At 37.7% G+C, this 22,603-nt stretch overlaps 2 protein-coding genes across 13 annotated transcripts in view; both read left to right on the top strand.

The window, feature by feature from the left end:
• The window catches only part of ENPP2 (ectonucleotide pyrophosphatase/phosphodiesterase 2), a 116,940-nt gene that overhangs the window by 39,112 nt on the left and 55,225 nt on the right, over positions 1 to 22,603 (top strand). For all 12 annotated transcript variants that reach the window (XM_024345263.3, XM_054656971.2, XM_024345261.3 and 9 more), the window contains exons 3-8: positions 8,156 to 8,311; positions 13,358 to 13,483; positions 15,570 to 15,630; positions 17,322 to 17,419; positions 17,642 to 17,721; positions 18,500 to 18,619. In XM_024345263.3, the coding sequence (XP_024201031.1) occupies positions 8,156 to 8,311; positions 13,358 to 13,483; positions 15,570 to 15,630; positions 17,322 to 17,419; positions 17,642 to 17,721; positions 18,500 to 18,619 (641 nt within the window). The remainder of the gene's footprint in view (positions 1 to 8,155; positions 8,312 to 13,357; positions 13,484 to 15,569; positions 15,631 to 17,321; positions 17,420 to 17,641; positions 17,722 to 18,499; positions 18,620 to 22,603) is intronic.
• Positions 16,317 to 16,803, top strand: LOC112204199 (cytochrome c-like). The gene has a single exon (XM_063817361.1). The coding sequence runs from the start codon at positions 16,405 to 16,407 to the stop codon at positions 16,717 to 16,719; it is 315 nt and encodes a 104-aa protein (XP_063673431.1). The 5' UTR covers positions 16,317 to 16,404; the 3' UTR covers positions 16,720 to 16,803.

The raw sequence follows: 22,603 nt of genomic DNA, 5'->3' as shown, positions 1-22,603 counted from the left end.
CAGTTCTTTGTTAAATGGGGCTGTAGTGTAGTGATTTTTCATTTATCTGAAAACTGTAGAGACTCCTCTATCTAGTTTACATACTCAGAAACCTCAGTCTTCCATGAAGTTCAGCCTAGATTTTTGAATCAATAAAATCAGCAAATCTTCCCCAAAATTATATTTTGAAAAGAACTTCTAAAATTTGAAAACTATGTACAAAAGTTTGAAAAACCTTTCGTTAATGAAAAAAATACTGTAGTTACAGTGAGATGATCTAAAATTTTATCCAGGCCTTGGCTAACTCATACAAGGCCTAGAGATCTAATTTTCCAACCAGGAAAATGGAGATAAAGTCGCTTTTATTTATCTGAAAAAGTTTTTGAAAATGCCTTTAAGGCTGATGAGAACTATAAGGTGTTAAGTATATGATAATTCATTTAATTAATCTTCAATTAGGCTTGAAGGCCAGTGTTTAAACTTATACCGTATTGAGTTAACAATACCTTTAATTTTAAATGACAACATTTTATTGTTTGGTAGCAGATGTGCAAATCATTCAGATTTATGCTACTGATGACCATTAAATTCTATTTAAGTGGTTTAGATGTTGAATTAAAGTTTTTAACTTTTAACTTCAATTACATAGAAATCTTTTTTTTTCCTTCTAGTTTGTGAGCTCTATATGAGGACATTGTATGTATGTATGTATGTATTTATTTTTTGAGAGACAGTCTCACTCTGTCACCCAGATTGGAGTGCAGTGGCGTGATCTCAGCTCACTGCAACCTCCACCTCCCAGGTTCAAGCAATTCTCCTGCCTCAGCCTCCTGAGTAGCTGAGATTACAGGTGCCCACCACCGTGCCCGGCTAATTTTTGTATTTTTAGTAGAGATGAGGTTTCACCATATTAGCCAGGCTGCTCTCGAACTCCTGACCTCAGGTGATCCACTCGCCTCAGCCTCCCAAAGTGCTAGGATTACAGGCATGAGTCACCGAGGCAGGTCAGAACATTGTATTTATAAATGTTTTGAAAGCACAGGTGTTTAAAAACTTCCCAGGTGGACCTCTTTATTAAAAAAAAAAAAGTTTATGAAATCTGGCCTAGCAGCTGTGAAGAGGAGAGAACAGTGATGTTGCAGTAATGGATATTTATAAAAAGTTATGTATTTAGGAAGCAAAGATACTGACATGTAGACCTGTGTGTAAGTTCTATTTACTAAAAAATGAGGTCAGAAGCATCAATAAAAAATGGCAAATTCAATACAAAAAAAGTATGACCAGAAAGAACGAACCATATACTCCAGAAGAGGCATAATACAGTATTAACTCTAGAGCTGGGCAGCATCTTGAATGCCACGCACACTGTCCTCTGCCTCGCCCTGTGGGTTATGCTTCAAACAGGGCAGCAGACACAAGGGAACTTGTCCTGTTTTAACGCTCTTGAGAAAAGGAGCTGGTATAACCACAGCTGGTAACACATTTTAAGGTTTTGCTCTCACTTTCAGGAAACACCTGGGCTAAGAACCAAGGAGAATGGGAGGAACAGATAGAGAGCAGTATCATAAACAGGAGCAGACAAAGCTTAGAAGAACCTTCCCCCTTTAGGCTAAGCTAAATGTTTCCAAACTTAAATACTGCCTCTTCTATTGGCCATCATCCAGATTTGAGTATTTGCATCTTTACGGGGGACATTTAGAGGGAAATATGATTGGGAGCCTTAGATCAAGTAATGTTTTGGCCATAACTTTTGTCATCGGTTAGGCTCCTTCCAAAAATTTAAATCATCAATAGTTTTGTTGTATCTTATGGAACAGATGGCACTAGAATTCTTTTGTTGTTGTTGTTTTTTGAGATGGAGTTTTGCTCTTGTGGCCCAGGCTGGAGTGCAATGGCATGATCTCGGCTCACTGCAACCTCCACCTCAAGCAATTCTCCTGCCTCAGCCCTAGCTGAGATTACAGGTGTGCACCCCCATGCCTGGCTAATTTTGTATTTTTAGTAGAGATGGGTTTTCTCCATGTTTGTCAGGCTGGTCTTGAACTCCCAACCTCAGGTGATCGGCCCACCTTGGCCTCCCAAAGTCCTGGGATTACAGGCGTGAGCCACCGTGCCCGGCCGGCACTAGAATTCTACAACCCTACCTCTCTATACATATTGTAAGATGGAATATTTTAGACATAAAGTTGACTTAAGTAAAAGTAATTGTACCTGTTTCTGTCAGAATTATGAATTTGAATGAAATAACGTATGTTTTACATTGGTGTTTCTTTAAATCATGAAATTATGCTTCTGTGAAAAATAAGAAATGCGTTGCATTGTTGTTATACATGTCATATATGTACCTGTGTGTATTTTAAAATTTGAGGTTTCTATTTTTTAAAAGAACACTATATAAAGCTATGAACATTTGTTTTTCAAGATTCTGGAACTGACTTGCATCTTTGAAGTAAAATAACATCATTTGAATATGTATTTTAAAAGGCGGCAATAGAATTTGAATCTCATAAAGGTATTAGCAAATGCCTCATAAGAAATTTCAAGCCTCCATCATACTTATCATATATTTCTGCCTTGATACATTTGGAGAGTACTTTTTGTTTGTTTTAGTTGTTTTCTGAGCTGTTATGGCCATCTCAGTAATGATGAAAAATTTGGGATACCACAAGTTCGTTGATGTTTCAGTTTTCATCCCGCCTCTCAATAAGTTACACATCTGAAGTGCTTACATCAATGTTCTCTTGATTTAGGTCAAGTAAAGGAAGACAACAGATTTTAAAACTCAGACTTCTAACAAATCGGATAATCTTTCCCTATTTGACATTACATCAGGTACAATAAAGAGAGAAGTCCTAAAAACTTCAAATGCATGCAGGAACAAAGGACTGAGGGATGTGCAGAATGTTCAGATAAATGGCTTGGGTGAGCCTAGAAATGACTTTTAACATCGTTCTCCTTCTGCTTCTTGCTTTTTCTTGATTTTAAACATCTTAGGCTGGGTGTAGGGAGAAGGACAGGGAACGTGAAGACTCCAAGTATACTGACTTGATTTTTATCAACTACATGAATGTATTATCACCCCAAAACTATGTATCTCTATTATTCATCCATAAAAAATGATTAAAAAAAGAATATGAAGGTGGATTGCAGAACTCCTAGGAAAACAGTTGGGACTAGAACTTGTCATGAAAGAAGATGGCTGGGATGGAATAGACCCTGGAAAGGCAGAGTGAATATTCCACTCTATTGTTCTATTTTATTTATTTGTTAATTTAATCATTTTGTTTATTTTTTTGTACACTCATCAAGATGGTCTTTTCCATTGCACACAGGAGTGTGTGGCATTACTGAGTGTCATCATACACTCATTCTATTTTATTTAAAAGAGATAGACTGGGCATGGTGGCTCACGCCTGCAATCCCAGCACTTTGGAAGGCCAAGGTGGGTGGATCACAATGTCAGGAGATCGAGACCATCCTGGCTAACACGGTAAAACCCGGTCTGTACTAAAAATACAAAAAATTAGCCGGGCATGGTGGTGGGCACCTGTAGTCCCAGCTACTCAGGAGGCTGAGGCAGGAGAATGGTGTGAACCCAGAAGACAGAGCTTGTAGTGAGCCAAGATTGCGCCACTACACTCCAGCCTGGGTGACAGAGCAAGACTCCGTCTCAAAAAAAAAAAAAAAAAAAAAAGATAGCAGCATGGCTGGGCGCAGTGGCTCACACCTGTAATCCCAGCACTTTGGGAGGCCAAGGCAGGCGGATCACGAGGTCAGGAGTTCAAGGCCAGCCTGACCAACATGGTGAAACCCCGTCTCTACCAAAAATACAAAAAATTAGCCGGGCATAGTGGCCGGTGCCTGTTATTCCAGCTACTCGGGAGGCTGAGGCAGGAGAATCACTTGAACCCAGGAGGCGGGGGTTGCAGTGAGCCGAGATCGCGCCATTACACTCCAGCCTGGGTGACAAGAGCAAAACTCCGTCTCAGAAAAGAAAAAAAAGAAAAAAAAAAAGAGATAGCAGCTCAAATTTATTTGGGTTATTGGTTTATAAGAGGTTCTATATGGCTCAAACTACCTTCCCTTTTTCTTTCCTGTCATTCTCAGCTGAATTCAAATCATCCGAGAATGAATTTTGACATAGGTATATCCTAATCCACCCAGCCCCAGGAATATACTCTAATTTGAAGCTGTCAATAACTTGATCTTAAGTACAGTACTTCTTTTGAGATACATCTTGGCATTATGAGTGTAAGGCTAACCCTAACAAAGTTGTCTTTAGTTTTGCTTGTCTTTAGGTTTGGCAAGAACTGTAACTGATAGGGACCGACTATTAAGTGAGATTCAATTATTTTCCAAAAACAAAGCAAAGGACAAATTTAGAGAATGATTAATGTTGTAAGAAAATAGTAAAAATCAGGTGAATGCGTGAAGAAAGATTAAATGTGGCTAAAAATTCACACAGATACTCTGAAAGTAAAGAAAGAAATAGGCCGGGTGTGGTGGCTCAAGCCTGTAACCCCAGCACTTTGGGAGGCCAAAGTAGGTGGATCACCTGAGGTCAGGAGTTAGAGACCAGCCTGACCAACATGGTGAAACCCTGTCTCTACTAAAAATACGAAAATTGCTGGACGTGGTCGTGGGTGCCTGTAATCCCAGCTACTCAGGAGGCTGAGGCAGGAGAACCCTTTGAACCTGGGAGGCAGAGGTTGCAGTGAGCCGAGATCACACCATTGCACTCCAGCCTGGGCAACAAGAGCAAAACTCCGTCTCAAAAAAAAAAAAAAAAAAAAAAAAAAAGGAAGAAATGATGATGAAGGAAAGCAAGGCGCGTGGTTGCAGGACAATTTCAAATGCATGCAGGAACACCGCACATCTGTAAACAAATTGCCTTTAGATCTCTTTGAAGTATCTCAGCTATCAGCATAGCTAAGCTTATTTATTTAAGCAGCTCGTGGGAATGAATTCTACTGAAGATTTACTAGAACGCTGTTGAAATGAGTCTATCTAAGCAGTATCCTTAAGGAATATTCAATTGTAAGTACTTTCCTTATATTTATTTTTACTGTAGGACTTTCTCTATTTTTTTCTGTTTTGTAATTTTTTTTTTTGTTTTACTTCTCAACCCCTCCTGCCTCCATGGTTTCTTATGGTTCAGCATGCACTGTTGATAGGTTGGTCAAAGACAATAGAAAAATGTGCTTTATGGACCACTGCATTGGAAGTGAATATTATTTTCTAAACTGAACTCGTACGGTTTGTATGTCTTTCAAAATCCTAGGAGCAACCATGCAGAAGTGTTTCACATCTCATGGTCTGGTAAATCTGTGTGCTTTAGTTGAACTGATCTGATGCCATAAAGGCTGGGATTGGATGACTCTGACTTTAAGACTTTAACGAGGACACAGGACTAAGGGATGAGCAGAATGTGCAGATAAATGGCTTGGGTGAACCTAGAAGTGACATTTAACATCTGTTCTTCTCCTGCTTCTTGCTTTTTCTTGATTTTAAAAGTAAGACATGAATTATAGAAAATGAAAAATTCATAAGCATGTAAATAAGAAAATAAAATTATAAATCGCATGTCAATAATATTTGTTAGGATATTTACATATATGGTATATATTTTATGCATATATACACATACCCACACACACATATATTATATGGTATATATTTTGTACATATATATACATACCCACACACACATCTATTATACGGTATATATTTTGTACATATACACATACCCACACATACATATATGACATATATTTTGTGCATATGTATACATACCCACACAGACATATATTATACAGTATATATTTTGTACATAAATATACATACCCACACGCACATATATTGTATGGTATTTATATATAATGAGAGAGAAGGAAAGAGAAAGTAAGTAAGCAAACAAAAAGACCAGGCAACTACCTGTGAATTCGTAGAATGTTAGAAATTTCAAACAACAGGAAGGTAAAAATCTTCCTCTTTCTTTCTCATTTTCCCTAAATGTAATTCCGTAAACTGTTTCTTACAGAAGGAAAAAGTTTGTTCACACCTGCATTTTAAAAATGTGATGCAAACTTGGACATTTTCTCCCTCCTTCCGCCCTACCCTGTCTCTCACTCGTCTCTAGTTTTGGCTCTGTTTTTATTTCTATCTTCATTTCTATCCTTATTGCCCTGTTTATCTCTATTTTTAAACACAAAGTCTAATATATAACACTCTATCCTGTATTTATTCTTTAAACAACTTATTTATATATTTTGTAGATCTTTCCATATTAGCCTACACAGATCTGACTCATTCTTTTTAAGGAGTGTGCAATAGTCCTCTTACGGTGCAATAGTCCACTTATGGATATAGTGATTCTTTCTTTCTTGATGGGAAAAACAACTTTGGTTGATTTCAGGATCTCTTTACCTGTAATAAAAGGACTGCAATGAACAATGGACATTTTTTGTACATGTAGCTTGGCAAACTTTTGCAAATATGTGTAAATGGTAAATTTCTAGTAATAGAATTTCTGGGTGAAACATTTATAAGCATTTAAAACATATTGATAGGTCTTTCTAAATTGCATTCTACTTTACAAAAATTTTAATTCCTAGAAACAGTTATGAGGCTGTTTATATTTTCCATTTATCAGAAATTATTTTGTATATTGAGATGAGACTCTAACTTAATTATTTATAGTCCCTACTTACAGATTGGGTCCCATCCACAACATTAATCTACTTATTTTCTAGTATCAGACTACTTTGATTATTTAACTTCAGAATATACTTTGCTATCTAGTCTTTATCAAATTACTTTTCCTTTTCAGAGGTTTTCTATTTTAAAATATTTTGTTTTTAAATAAGTGTTTAATATTTTTTCAAGTTTCATGAACTCTCAGTATTTTTGGCTGTGATTGCACTGAGTCTTCTGGTTTGTTTAGGAAGAATTAATATTTTTATAATATTGATATTTTTACCTTTAAGGTGGTATGTCTTTCATTTTAATTAGCTCATATATATATATATATTTTTTTAAGACGGAGTTTCACTCTGTTACCCAGGCTGGAGTGCAATAGTGCGATCTCTGCTCACTGCAGCCTCTGCCTCCCAGGTTTGGGCAATTCTCCTGCCTCAGCCTCCCGAGTAGCTGATATTACAGGCACCTGCCACCACGCTGGGCTAATTTTTGTATTTTTAGTAGAGACCGGGTTTTACTGTGTTGGCCAGGCTGGTCTCGAACTCCTGACCTCAGATGATCCACCGACCTCGGCCTCCCAAAGTGCTGGGATTACAGGTATGAGGCACCTTGCCCCCACCTTAATTAGATCTTAAAATTTTTTTTTTTGGTAGACTTTTCTTATGTATGTAGGTTCTACATACATATGATTAAATTTATACCAAATAAAATACCTAGCTATTTTATCATTTAGGCCCTATTGAGAATGAAACTTCCATTTAATTTTGAAACTATATTGTGTGCATATTACAAATTTGTGGAATTTTGATCTCACTGAATTCTTTTTTCCCCAAATTTTAGTTGATTCTTTTGATTTCTGATATACACTTATATCATGTGAAAATATTGATGGAGGAGTTTTTTGAGAAGCCCAGATTGTAGAGCTTGTATTTGTAAAACACTAGCTGAAACTGTAAAAGTCTTCTATTCCAATCTCATATATTCGTTCTGTTCTTGGAACATTTGAGCTGAATTTTCCTTGTAAAAAGTTTTGGATTTTTAAATAGGGACATGCTCTCTTGTTTCTAAGGATATAGATCAAGGTACTGTTCTCTGCGGTCATCGTTAGCACCCACAGGGGCACTAATCATCACAGATTTGCAGTAATAATAATTATAAATAGTAATTGAACAAATCGCCAACACTTGTTACTCTTTCTATATGTCTGACATGCGGCTAAGTGTTTTACATGGATTGATTCATTTAATTCTCTTTTCAACATAGAGTTACTTTTATGAGTCCCCCACTTTACAGATGAGGAAATCGTAGAACAAGGAAGTTGGGCAACCTGCCCAGAGTACATGGGTAGTAAGTAATGGAGCCAGTGTTCTCCTCCAGAGTCCACTGCAGCATCACACCACACAGCTTCCCAGTGCCACCTTTCCATGGTGACATGACCACTCTCCAGTCCATTGTTTTTGCCTCTTGTTCTTTGCAGTGCTATCAGACTCCCCCTGGACCAACATCTCCGGATCTTGCAAGGGCAGGTGCTTTGAACTTCAAGAGGCTGGACCTCCTGATTGTCGCTGTGACAACTTGTGTAAGAGCTATACCAGTTGCTGCCATGACTTTGATGAGCTGTGTTTGAAGACAGGTACGTAACTTATGAGTCCTCTCTACCTTCAAGTAGATGGCTTAAAGACTGCCTGCTATTGTATGCATCCTGGAGTGGCCACCCTGCTTTGGTCTATCCAAACTGTGGATTCTAGTTTTGTTTGTTGAATGATTATTGGTTGTATGTAGAGCATACCCTATGTCAATGACCATTGTTTCCACACAGGATCCAGCAGAGAAAGGTTCTTTTCAGCTGCAGTCATGATGTGCTGGTTTTGCAAATGTTTTTTGTTTTCGTTTTTGTTTCTTCACCTTCATCCTTTCTATATCTTGCTGTCAATTCCCACATTCACTGCTAGGGCGCGTGGGCTAAAATTGTGTATGTTCTTTTTTATTATTTATTTATTTATTAAGAGATAGCATCTCACTGTGTTGGTCAGGTTGGTCTTGAACCCCTGGCTTCAAGCAATCTTCCCGCCTCAGCCTCCCAAAGTGCTAGGATTATAGGAGTGAGCCACTGTGCCTGGCCTAATTGTGTACATTCTTAAAAAAATTTTTTTTTCTTGCTGTCCCAGCTTCTAGCATTTGTTTCACTTCATCTTATTGTACAGTAACTGTTAGTGTGCCTGTCATTCCCTGCTGTCTGTGCAAACGGAAAATTGTTATGGAATTCTGTTTGGAGTCTCACACTCTGGGTAGCTCTAAAATCTTCCTCCACACTTTTTGTGACTTTCTTTACATTTCTTTTGTACTGGAACAGTTACTAGGATATACAGGCTTCTGTATGAATGCACATGAGTTGAGAAAAACACCTCTGGGGACTTCTGCCATCCCACCTACTCTGTTTTCAAAGGACAATATTTCAGATAGGATTTTTGAGATATCTTGTAAGCTATCCACCATGCTTCTGGACAACACCATACTCAAACTATCTGAGAAAGACAACCGTCAATGCTGTTCTTGACATCACCAGAAGCAGTTTCCACGGTTTCCTTGGCAGGTTATTTCTTGTTTTTGGACTTTTATGCTTAGACAATTCTTTCAAAGACCTAACTCTTACTATCATTGCTATTAGTTTGATCTTTCAAATGTTATCATTAGAAACAGTTATTACTGTGTTTTGCTTAAGTGGTAGCTCTTGATTTATATGAAATCCAACATAAACTTCCTTACTAGTTCTGATTTGTTTTCCTCCTGCATCCCTGCAATAAGAACAGCTTCATTAGGCTGTTTTTTGCAGAATACATTTTCCAACCATTTAACCACTTTTTTGGGAGTTGCTTTCCTTTGGAACTTCTCCCAGTTTCTTTTAGTTGTGGGTCTGCAAACTAAATTGCTGAGACTATTGTAAGCTGAATGTATAGATGGAACAGATGTTCCAGCAGAGTTTTTTTGGCTCTAAAACATTATTTCAAGCCAGCCATCTGTGTTTGCTTGGCACTGAGGAATTTACTAATGTTTTATGTTTCCTCCTTACCTTGAATATCTTGTCTGTGGCATGTCATATCAAACTTCTGGATTCCTGGTCTTAGAATTCTTTGCAAAATGTAATGAATCCCTGACTCTAGCTTAGCTCTCTTTTGAATGTGGTTCATGCCTTTGTTCCTCAATTTATTAAGGATGGGATATAATAATATCTTATAGTCCATTTCCCTGTGTACAAAGATAACATATCCTGAATGTGAAGGAATCAAATATCAAATAATAATAAAAGGATGAATAGAAAAACAAAAGGCTCTGAGATTCTCCTTTGCTGAGGGAGCACTGCCTAGAAACAACCACAATGTTTCAGCGAAACTTTGATAACTCTGTGTGTGTGTGTTTTCAGTATGTATCTATGTGTGCATGTATACTTTTCCAACTGTGTGTATGTATATGCATGTGTGCGAAAGTATCTGTGTTAATAAATCTTTATACACATCGTCCTTTTGAATGGCTATGTAATGTTCCATTGAACTGTTGCAACCTAATTCATTGAGTAATTAAATGAATATTTCCCCGAGTTTTGCTATTATGAATGATGTATCAATGAATATAATTGACGCATATTCATACTTTTGCCTATTCTCCTTAAGATAAATTTTTGGAAGTGGGATTTTGGGGTCAAAGTATATGTGCATTCTTTTAAATTTAAATATACATTACTAAATTATACTTCTGAAAGTTTATGTTTCTACTAAAGGACACAAAGACCTTTCATCACTTCCTTTTCAGCATTGAATACTCTTATTTTAAAAAATATTTTTAAAATAATCTGGTAGGTGACCTCCTCCTTATTTTCCAATAAGGTTAAATATTTTTTATGTTTATTCCCATGTTTGCTTTGAAAATTACACAGATGACTGACTTGTCCTTTGTGTATAGTTCACTTTAAACTCTGGATTTATTTTATATTTCATTTGTACATAAAGACAATAGTTCCTCAATAAACGTAGCTTATTAATAATGATATTATTTTGTAAGTAATGTAGATGTGATTTTCTTATGGAATTAGGAGTGGAATAAAAGTTTATTGGTGGATAGAATCACCTTGAATTGAAAAAACCCCACAATATCTAGAGTCAAAGCAACCTTAGAAAATTGCTCATCATTGGGAAGAGCAGGTCATGGGAAAAGCAATTCTAAGCACTTAATCTCCTCGAGAAGAGATAGGAATGGAAACGAGATATTAAAAAATCAGAATGGCTGGGCATAGCTGCTCACGCCTGTAATCTCAGCACTTTGGGAGGCTGAGGGAGGCAGATCACTTGAAGTCAGGAGTTCGAGACCAGCCTGGCCAGCATGATGGAATCCCATCTCTACTAAAAATACAAAAATTACCCAGGCATGGCGGGAGGCACCTGTAATCCCAGTTTCTTGGGAAGCTGAGTCAGGAGAATCACTTGAACCTGAAAGGTAGAGGTTGCAGTGAGCTGAGATTATGCCACTGCACTCTAGCCCAGGCGACAGAGTGAGACTCTGTCTCAAAAAAACAAAACAAAACAACAAAAAATATCAGACAGCAGAATCAGGATGCAAAGGTAATTCTAAAAGAATAAAAATTAAATAGTAGTTGCATGGTTTTCTGGCTAAGATTTACCAAAAGGGGCAGGGGTAGCACTTATGCCAAACAACTAATATCTCTTTTTTTTTTTTAAATCTTTTTAGACGGAGTCTCCTCCTGTCACCCATGCTGGAGTGCAATGGCATGATCTTGGCTCACTGCAACCTCTGCCTCCTGGGTTCAAGCGATTCTCCTGCCTCAGCCTCCTGAGTAGCTGGGATTACAGGCATGCGCCACCATGCCTGGCTAATTTTTTGTATCTTTAGTAGAGACGGGGTTTCACCATGTTGGCCAGGCTGGTCTCGAACTCCTGACCTCACGATCCACCTGCCTCAGCCTCCCAAAGTGCTGGGATTACAGACATGAGCCACTGAACCTGGCCCGTAATATCTCTTTATCAGTGTATTCACCTAACAATAGTTTCTCTTGGTAGAATATTACTAAGAGGCAGGATTGCTTTCAAAATCATTTCTTTCCACTTATCACATATTTTAAGAGATAAAGACCTCAAGTGTTCATATGTATTTTAGCTCAGTGACATCTTTCTTGACCATTCTACTTCCTGGAGTAGCACCTATTTCACCCTGTCTTTCTCTATCAATGCCACCTGTTACTTCCTTCTCAACATTTGGCATAAGCTGAAATGATCTTGCTTATTGATTTACTTGCCTATGATCTGTCTTTTCCAATTGGAATGTAAGCTCCATGAAGACAGACCTAGTCTCTCCTGTTCTTTATGACATCCTGGCACCGAGAACATGGAAAACATGGTATAAGAGTCAATGAGTAAATGAATTAACTATGAAAGTTCTCAATAGAGTAGTTCTGAATTTAAAGAGTTATATTTTATCTCCATGGTCATTTCCAATTCAATTTAATACATATTGATTGAACACCTAGCATGTGCCAGGTGCAGCCTCCCAGGCTTACAGTCTGCCACTGGAAATAGAAGAGCGAAGAGAGAGGTGTCACTTTTCCTGCCATGGCGCTTACACTCTAGCAGATGAAAAAGTCAAAAAACACAGCACTCCTTTTAAAATGGAAAGGTTGTTTTTCTGAAATGTAAGAATTAAGCAGTGAGCTGTCAATCAGGTATGTTCACAGGGAAATCTGTAACCCATTTACTTGGCTTGAAAGTAGGAACTCTGATCTGTCATTGTAGGTAGGACCACAATGGGTCAGTGGTTAGAATCTTGAGCAAACATTGTAATGCCCCCTTTATACTCTTCACATCCTATTTAGGACTTTAACCTCCAGGTGCAGATAGAAACCATGTAGTTGTCCTGTTATTTGTGTTTGAATCACACTGATTAACGCTAAGCACAGCTACTTTAGGCTAGGCGCTGTGGCTCATGCCTGTAATCCCAGCACATTGGGAGGCCAAGGTGGGAGGATCACCTGAGGTCAGGAGTTTGAGACCAGCCTGGCCAACATGGTGAAACCCCGTCTCTACTAAAAATATAAAAATTAGCCAGGCGTGATGGCATATGTTTGTAATCCCAGCTACTCAGGAGGCTGAGGCGGGATAATCGCTTGAACCAGGGAGGCGGAGGTTACAGTGAGCCGAGATTTCGCCACAGCACTCCAGAGTGGGCAAGAGAGCAAGACTCTGTCAAAAATAAATAAATAAATAAAATAAAAATAAAGCTAAGCACACCCACTTCAGAAATTAAAAGAGCCAAGCTATAGAGGCTGTCCCTACAACAGTAGATAGCCCTATCATAAACCTTTGATGCCATAAATTTGTTGGGTCCTTTAGGACAATTCAAGAATGGTAGGGATACTTGCTTGCCTTTCAGGGTCCCATTTCTCCAAAGGAACCCAATTGCATTTTGATGTTGTTCTCTGATTTGAAAACTTAGAAATTCATCTTATCTGTAAGTTCTCCAAATGTCCTCTGGGCCTCAAGCCAACTCAAATTTCACAAGCAGAGTAAATGATGTGAGATTTTAGCTTTCTTCATTGGAAATCCTGTAAGCAATTGTGGCTTCTTTCATTTGGTTAGTGTGCAGCAGTGAAAATGTTTTATTGGGATGATTTTAGCCCGTGGCTGGGAGTGTACTAAGGACAGATGTGGAGAAGTCAGAAATGAAGAAAATGCCTGTCACTGCTCAGAGGACTGCTTGGCCAGGGGAGACTGCTGTACCAATTACCAAGTGGTTTGCAAAGGTACGTGTTTCTTTGGATTGGCCTGAGCTTTAAAAGAATAAAAACTGGAGGTGCTCCAGGAGATCCTGGATGCTAGGAATAGACCACACTGGATGTGAGTTTGGGAGGAAGGAATGAATTGTCCTTTTTAATTTCTCATGCTTCTTCATTAGTTTTGCTACTCTGTATTTCACTGATCTGAAGTAACAAGGGAAGAAACCAGAATTTCTTAATTAGACAGAACCATAATAATGAAGAGATTTCTAAATTTCCTATCTTGGTTTTAGGTCAAGTTTTCTAGAAGCAGATCCTGAGGCAGGAATTCGGTACGTGCAGTTTATTGAGGAAACGGATATACTGCAGGAAAACCATGTCGGAGGAAAGGGAAGCAGGATAGGGAAGTAGGAGTGTGGAGAGACAAGTGAGGACATGCTCTCAGTTAGCCTCGCCTCCCTCTATTGCTTGCTCTGAAAAGTGAATCCAGGTCACTACTCTTGAGGCAAGGAGCCAGGGCTTTTTTATCTATTGGATGTACACTGTTCACCAAGGCATTGGCAACTGCCCAGGGATGGGGGTACTTGCTGGTAAAGGGGATGAGGGGGCCAGCATTTCCTGTTATACCCCAAAGCCATATATGCATGAGTGTTGGCTTTGTCTGGTTGATTGTGGAATATGATGCTTTTATTCCAACAATTAACAATAGTTAATGGACTACAGAAAATATAAAAGATGCAGTTATTCTCTTTAATGGGTTTAAGTTGCCATGCAACCCACTTATAGAAGTTGATGGGAAGATCCAAGAATCTTTATCTATTGTTTGTAAGTCACTTTTTAAATTTCAAAATCAAGTCCTTTTCATTATCTCTGATGTGGAACATTTAAGAAGAAGTTCGTTAAAAGATTTCAGGAAAAAAATCAAGTCACTTCTGCAATATGTAAGGTGTTTAGTTGTGGCAAGAGGGTGTTATATTAATATATTTGAAGAATTTCCCCATACCCAAACAATTATTGTATTGTTAATTTCCCCTACCCAATAATTATGCTTTTATTTTGAAGCATAAAATTGGTTGAGAATTTATTTCCCTTTCCTTTTTAATTTGCCTGTGCAGTAAGTGTACCAGGAAGCCACAAAGGCCGTTAGAAATAAATTTTTTTTTTAAAAAAGAAGCCCTTGGAATCATTGATCATTGAATCATTAAGCATTGGCTTTTACTGGTTTAAAATTCTAGTTTCAGTACTTTTGTGAGGCCCACGTGTGTGCTCTGGGTTACTATATGTGTAGTAAATCTTCTTTATTTTAAGGAGCATAATAGTTACCCCATTGTCCAGTAGTTAGAGTCTTATTGACCAGAGAAGATTTCCAGTTCTCTTTACATGGGAGCAATTTCTCCAATGTGTTGGTTACAAATTTTACTTCTGTTCAGGATATGTAACTTTTGTTTGTCTTAAAATAATTTAAGGCAAATTCTTTTTGATAACTTGTATTTTCTTCAAAGGAAAGCTTATTTTTTTATCTGAGGCCTTTTCTGTTCTCTATTCTCGACATTATGCTCTTAGATCTTGATGGAAGATAAAAAGTGAAATTTAGCATTTTTTTCTTTCTAAATTCAAGGGCTGTATGGAGATTTATTGGCAAATAATCTTTCTATTGTAATCTTCCACTTATTATCTCTGTAGATTCTAAGCCTTTTTTTTTTTTTAGAATCTAAAGGGAAGTTTTGCCATGCTTTCTATGGCTTTGAGATCTCCAGTGGTGGAGAAAAGAATGTTCCATCTAATGACCAAACAGTTTATTTCTGGAGGGATACAAACATGAAATTTTGTTCACTGACGCCACTGGTTTTTTTAATCTACAAACCATTTAGACTCGGAAGGCTCAAATAAACACCTCACCACTTGTGGTTATTAAATCTTAGCTTTCCCATCATGTATGGGTGTACTTTATAAGCCAAACCAGACACTAGATTTTTTTTCAGAATTTTTTTTTTTTTTTTGTTATATCCCATAAAGAAAGTATCAAACAGGACACAGATCCCGGAATTGTGAGCTTCAAGGCATGGCATTTGTAATTAGATCCAACAATACATTTACCCATTTTTCCTTATAGGAGAGTCGCATTGGGTTGATGATGACTGTGAGGAAATAAAGGCTGCAGAATGCCCTGCAGGGTAAGTGTATTTTATGACTATTTTGAAGTTTTATGTATTAGCTGATAAACTCTCACAGGAAATGAAAAGAGAAGTATTTAGAAACAATGTGGAACTGAAATTCTCTTATACAGGCAAACTTATGAGTACTTAGGAGTAATTCATGAGTCGAAAGGTCGAAGGTAGGTCTTAAAATGATGATAGTTTTCTTCCCCCCAGTTTTCTCCAGTCACCTCTGCACATATTGGGGTCTGAACATCCCATATATTCCACCTCAGCTGAGGATTTTGAAAAATTGCATCTGAATATTCTGGCTAAGACTTTTTTTCAGTATTGTTTTTCCTGGAGTTCTTGTTTTGCCTATTTTGCAGGGAGTGGGGAATGAAAGAGGAAGTCCTGAGAACCTTTAAAACTATGTTATCCAATAAGTAATTATTACTTATTGATTACACACCTGTAATCCCAGCACTTGGGAGGCTGAGGCGGGCATATCATTTGAGGTCAGAAGTTTGAGACCAGCCTGGCCAACATGGTGACACCCCGCCTCTACTAAAAAAAAAATACAAAAAAAATTAGCCAGTGCTGGTAATCCCAGCTACTTGGGAGGCAGAGGCATGAGAATCGCTTGAACCCAGGAGGCAGAGGTTGCATTGAGCCCAGATTGTGCCACTGGACTCCAGCCTGGATGAAAGAGACCCCCTCTAAAAAAAAAAAAAAAAGGCATCCAAGGCAGTGGGACATCTGGCTTCTGAATGGGAACCTTTATAGCACCAGCGACCAAAGAGAGAATTAAATATGGGTGATGTTGAAAAAGGCAAGAGAATTTTTGTTCAGAAGTGTGCCCAGTTCCACACTGTTGAAAAGGGAGGCAAACAGGTGGCTGGGTCAAATCTCCATGGTCTCTTTGTGGGGAAGACAGATCAGACCATTGGATTCTCTTATACAGAGGCCCATAAGAACAAAAGCATCTCCTGGGGAGAGGATACACTCATGGAGTATTTGGAGAATCCCAAGAAGCACATCCCCGGAACAAAAATGATCTTTGCAGACATGAAGAACAAGGCAGAAAGGGCAGCCTTGATAGCTCATCTCAAAAAAAGCTACCAATGAATAATAACAGGTCACTGTGTTATTTGTTACAAAACAGAAATGTTTCATGACTTCTTAATCTGTACCATAACTTAACAGATCTCATACACAAGAATTCAGATAATGAATGACTGACAGAGTATTTTTGTTGGGCAGTCTTGATTTAACCATGACTGGCTTGTGGTTAAATGGTTAAATGAATATGTTCGGTTATTTTATTTTATTTTATTTTTTTGAGATGGAGTTTCGCTCTTGTCGCCCAGGCTGGAGTGCAATGGTGCGATCTCAGCTCACTGCAACATCCGTCTCCCCTGTTCAAGTGATTCTCCTGCCTCAGCATCCCAAGTAGCTGGGATTACAGGTGCCCGCCACCACGCGCAGCTAATTTTTGTATTTGTAGTAGAGATGGGGGTTTCACCATGTTGCCAGGCTGGTCTTGAACTCCTGACCTCAGGTGATCAGCCCGCCTCGGACTCCCAAAGTGCTGGGATTATAAGCGTAAGCCACCACGCCCGGTGAAATTTTTTCTTGGAAATTATTGCTCCCATTATTGAGAATCACTAGGCGTAATGGCAACTCTGTGGTAATAATGTTTCTAAAAGCTTAATGTGTTACTGTTTAAGGTTTGTTCGCCCTCCATTAATCATCTTCTCCGTGGACGGCTTCCGTGCATCATACATGAAGAAAGGCAGCAAAGTCATGCCTAATATTGAAAAACTAAGTAAGTAATTTCCATACTCTGTGTTCTTATCTGTAATCTAGGATCTCCACACTAACCAGTGGGCTGTGGGCTTTGAGATCTATGGGCACGTAGTTTTAAATGTGTTTTATTATTTGAAATACAGAAGTGAAGGTAACACGTGTCTGAGTGTTTATAAAATGGATTTTCTATAAGCAATTCCTGTTGGTTCTCTTGTTCTAATATTTGCAATTCTCTTTCCAGGGTCTTGTGGCACACACTCTCCCTACATGAGGCCGGTGTACCCAACTAAAACCTTTCCTAACTTATACACTTTGGCCACTGTAAGTATTTTTTCGAATGATACACATTCAAAGGGCTGATTTCATCCTGGAATGACTTTAAAGGGGAGACTTTACTTTTAAAACGTGTTCCTTAGTGTTCAAAGAAAATCTTTCTGTTTTCCATCTTAACTGGGTCATTTGTTCACAGCAAATGCCTTTTACAACTTTGTGGGTGATGGAACTTCATTCCAACTTTAAAGCTGAAAACTTTTTTCAGGTGCAGTTCTGTTTGAACACATACATTAAACTTCTCTCAAATACCAGAAGGTCTATTGTTTATTTTCTGAATTTGCAAATAAAAATGTTGACTTCAGGGCTATGTTTTAATTTTCAGGTACTTCAAATTCTACCACTCTTTCTTCTTTAAAACATAATTTATTTATATATTTTTATTGATTTGGGGAGCAATAGAATTTAGAAAGAAAGAAAAGTGTATTTAGAAATAGAAGCTTCTTTGGAGGCACATGTATACATTCCAAACTAAAGGTTAATTTATTGTAATGAAAATTATTGTCATCTTCTTAAATTACAGCAGAAAAAACCCCAATGTTAAATTTCTTATAATCATATTAAGTTTCTCAGATGGCTTATAATTTGTCCCATAGATATTATTCATGTTTGCTCAAACAGATACACAGTGAAGGTTATACATGTCTGATATAATTTTGGAAATTAAGTATCGCTATAAAACCTTCTATGCTAAGAAAATTCATACTAGAACTAATGTATGTGGATTATTGTATTGTTATTTTAACAATAAATTTGCTTTTACAAAAAGGGGCTATATCCAGAATCACATGGAATTGTTGGCAATTCAATGTATGATCCTGTATTTGATGCCACTTTTCATCTGCGAGGGCGAGAGAAATTTAATCATAGATGGTGGGGAGGTCAACCGGTAAGTTTTGCATTTATTGTGTGTCTCTGTGTTTGTGTGTTCATGTATTGAGACATTTCATCCCCAAATTTGTTAGATGTGGAAAAAATGCATATAATTTCCTCATACTTGGCAATGTTTCTGTCTTTTGATACTTTTAATATACATACAAACATGAAATATGTGTATATATGCATTATATATATATCTGATATATGTATATATTATATATTTATGTATGTATACATACATATGTGCACATAGAATATACATGTATGTATACATATGTGTATGTGTCTCTGTGTGTATATATGCATGCATCTTTGTGAGGCTATGATTATAAAAGTGAGATAATATGAATGTCTTCCCTAGGATTATGGTGGTGACAATGGTGATGAGGTGAATTTCAGAACCATTTTGACAAAGAAATAGTCAGATCTCATTGATTTCCCAGATTTAGGCGTATAATAAAAAAGAGAAGTGTATGACTGTGACTTCCCCAATATGCTAGCCCTGATGCTATAATAACAGAAACAGGGAAACTTGCTGGAAAAAAAGGGAACTCACTGAAATCCACAGTAAATTAATGAATTTTTAAATTTAATCTATTTTTTAAAAATCATGAAGTTAAATACAAAAAGCAGAATCCTACCTTGATACTGAAATAGCAAATTAATACTTTGAAAAGAAATCACCCTGTTTACTTCAGATCAAATGACTGGGCAGAAAATAAAAAGGGTTGTAGGTGGCTTTCTACCTAATGTTTTTCCTGTGACCGTGTGTATGGTTACGCAACTTGCTTTGGTCAGACATGAGCAAAGCAGCATAAAGCCACAGTTGTTGAATGTGCAGAGCTGGGCTGAAGTGTACAAGCTTCTGGCCAGAAGTATCAGAATCACCTAGGAACATAACCCAGGGCACACAGGCAATCAGAAACATGTAGAAGTAAGATGGTAAGTGGTTCCATCTCATGCCAATTCTGATTGGAGACAGTGGCTTCCTGCAGCACTGGTTAGAGAAGAGGGCTGTGAGAACTTTGTGCACTCAGCCGTGGCATGACTGGTGGGCAGTGTCTGCACACATCCATGTATCCACCATGCCTCAATGATCTTGTACGTGGAAATCTTTTGCTGCAATTTATGGACAAAATAAGGACTATAAATAGAAATTTTTTCTTAAGGTATCTCACTTTAAGAAAAGGTCATTTGTGATCAAAATATTTATATTGCATAATAGGTAAATCAGTATGCAAGGATAAATATGAGCTTTTTATTAAAAAAATAAACATTGAAAGACTTCTTGTACATCTGCAGAAAAGTTTCTTTATAATAGATGTTCTGATTCTGCTGTCTTTATTCAGGCTGGACTCCCAGAAGTCCATAATGGCCTAGGGTGTGATCATAGTGAAATTTGTTGACAGGGTGGATTTTTCAAAGTTTATGATAGGGGAATAATTTATGAGTACACAAAATGATTGAAATTAGAGCTCCATTAAGCTTTCGCTAGTGGGTCTTTTATATTAATTTGATTATGGAAGCAAACTTACCTGAAGAACCTTAAAGGATTAGAGATAAATAGTAATTTTATCAAATTGGATCACCTTACACCAAGTGTTGACATAAGGTTTGCTTTGGGTTAGGATGACTCAGAAGAAGATGAGGCCACATATTCATTAACTTCTGCAAAAGCAGAGCAGAGGAAATGCTGTTAACCTGCCCAATGAAGTGAAGTCTCTGTTTCAGCTCTGTTTACCTGTTTCCTCACTAACTCCCAAAGTTGACGCATCTGACCAAGTTTAGTACTCTCCTCATGCTGACCAAGATTTGTGGTGAAACTGACTAGTGTTTCCGTCATCTTGGGCAAGATGGCCACCATAAGAATTCCTAGGAGGGGCCGGGCGCGGTGGCTCATGTGCGATGGCTCAGCACTTTGGGAGGCTGAGGCGGGTGGATCACGAGGTCAGGAGTTTGAGACCAGCCTGGCCAACATGGTGAAACTCCATCTCTACTAAAAATACAAAAAATTAGCCAGGTGTGGTGGCAGGCACCTGTAATCCTAGCTACTCGGGAGGCTGAGGCAGGAAAATTGCTTGAAGCTGGAGGTGGAGGTTGCAGTGAGTTGAGATCACACCATTGCACTCCAGCCCGGGTGACAGTGCGAGACTCCATCTCAAAAAAAAAACAAAAAAAAAAACAAACAAAAAAAGATTTCCCAGGAGCATAGTAACTACAATTTAAAAACACATTTTATTGAAATTTGGCATATTGGAAAAACATATAGACAAGTATTGTTCTATTCTATTATACAGTAGGGTGTTCTATTATACAGTAGGGTGACTATAGCAAATAACAATGTAGTGTATTTAAGATGGAAAATTTTAAATGTTGTCACCAAAAAGAAATGATAAATGTTTAAAGTTATGGATATGGTAATTACCCTGATTTGATCATTATACAATGTACACATGCATTGAAACATCACACTGTATCCCATAAATATGCACAATTATTGTATGTCAGTTATAAATAAAAAGTAATTAAAAAGAAACTTTAGTCAAAATATAAGAATATAAGCAACTAAAAGTACTATAAGAAAAAATTAATGAATATTCTACAAGCATTTATACCATCCTCTCAGAGGCTTCGTTTTAAAATCACCAGTGAAAAAATATTTATAAAAGTCTTATAAATTTTTATACATTTATAAGAGAAAATATTTATACAAATCTTAGACTGATAATTAAATTAAACTCAATTTATTTTTACTGAGGGACTAAACCATGCAAGACATTTAGCCAAATGGCATAGGGGTCAGATTACATGGTGAATAAAAGCCACTTCTTGTCCTAGCATAAACTCTAGTAGATGGGATGAGGCAATTGTACAATGGCCATTTGAAAATTTGAATCTAACTAGGCATCTTCCGAAAATAATTTAATTTAGTCTTTTATAATTTAATTTAATCTTTTTTTTTTTAGCCTTGATATAGTCAATTAAAGTCTAGTCTGCTTTTAATTTGTTAATACTCAACATGCACTGCTAGAAGCAGTCGTTTGCTGTAGGACCCTGCATTTCTCATACGTAGTTTAATGGAGTTCCTTAAGTGGGTTGGTTTCTTTGGAAATTCTCTCTGCTACGGTCCTGCAATTTCTAATACAAAGATACTTCCATGGGGTTGTTCCCTGTTCTGTTTAAATCTGGATTCTCAGCAATGGGAGGAATGAATGGGATTCCTAGGAGTTGACTAAATGTGGAGATTTGAGAAACAAGTCTAATACCCCATCATGATCCAAGTCCCCTGAAGTCAGCATTTCTGGAGTAAGGTGTTTCAAAGAGAAGCAGATTATTATTTTTTAAAAATTTATTATTATTATTATATTTAATGAGACAAGGTCTTAGTATAGTCGCCCAGGCTGGAGTGCAGTGGCATGATTTTGGCTCACTGCAGTCTCAGCCTCTCGGGCTCAAGCAACCCTCCCACCTCAGCCTCCTGAGCAGGTGGGACTATAGGCACACACTACCATGCCTGGCTAATTTTTGTATCTTTTGTAGAGACAACATTTCGCCTTGTTGCCCAGGATTGTCTCCAACTTCTGAGCTCAAGCAAGGTGCCTGCCTCAGCCTCTCAAAGTCTTGGGATTACAGGCGTGATCCCAACTGCAACTGTCCAGCAGATGCATTCTTATCACTTAAGTTGCTTGACCTAACATTGCTCTCTGCCAGTATTGGTGATACAATGAGTTGGAACAGAAGCCATTTTAGTGAATGACTGCAGTGTAAAAATGCAAGAAATGTGTGTTTAAGACAGAGACAGCAAGGAGAAGAAGAATGACACAGAATAGGGGTGACTTTCCAGGCCAAAAGGGGTTGACTTGATGGAAAGTACAAGTCATTGCTAACCTCTTTTTATCTGTTTTATTGTCCTGATAAAGAGACAATATTTCTTTTCAGGAACATTTAACCTATTCTTTATTCTGTTGTTTCTTTTCCATATACTACCGCAGAC

This window comes from Pan troglodytes, chromosome 7 (assembly GCF_028858775.2).
Source record: "Pan troglodytes isolate AG18354 chromosome 7, NHGRI_mPanTro3-v2.0_pri, whole genome shotgun sequence".
Lineage (NCBI taxonomy): Eukaryota > Metazoa > Chordata > Mammalia > Primates > Hominidae > Pan > Pan troglodytes.
Note: the sequence above shows the minus strand (reverse complement) of the source record. Positions and strands in the feature narration are given on the sequence as shown.

Coding starts and splice junctions, on each gene's coding strand:
- LOC112204199 (XM_063817361.1), top strand. CDS start 16,405: ATGGGTGATGTTGAAAAAGGCAAGAGAATTTTTGTTCAGAAGTGTGCC.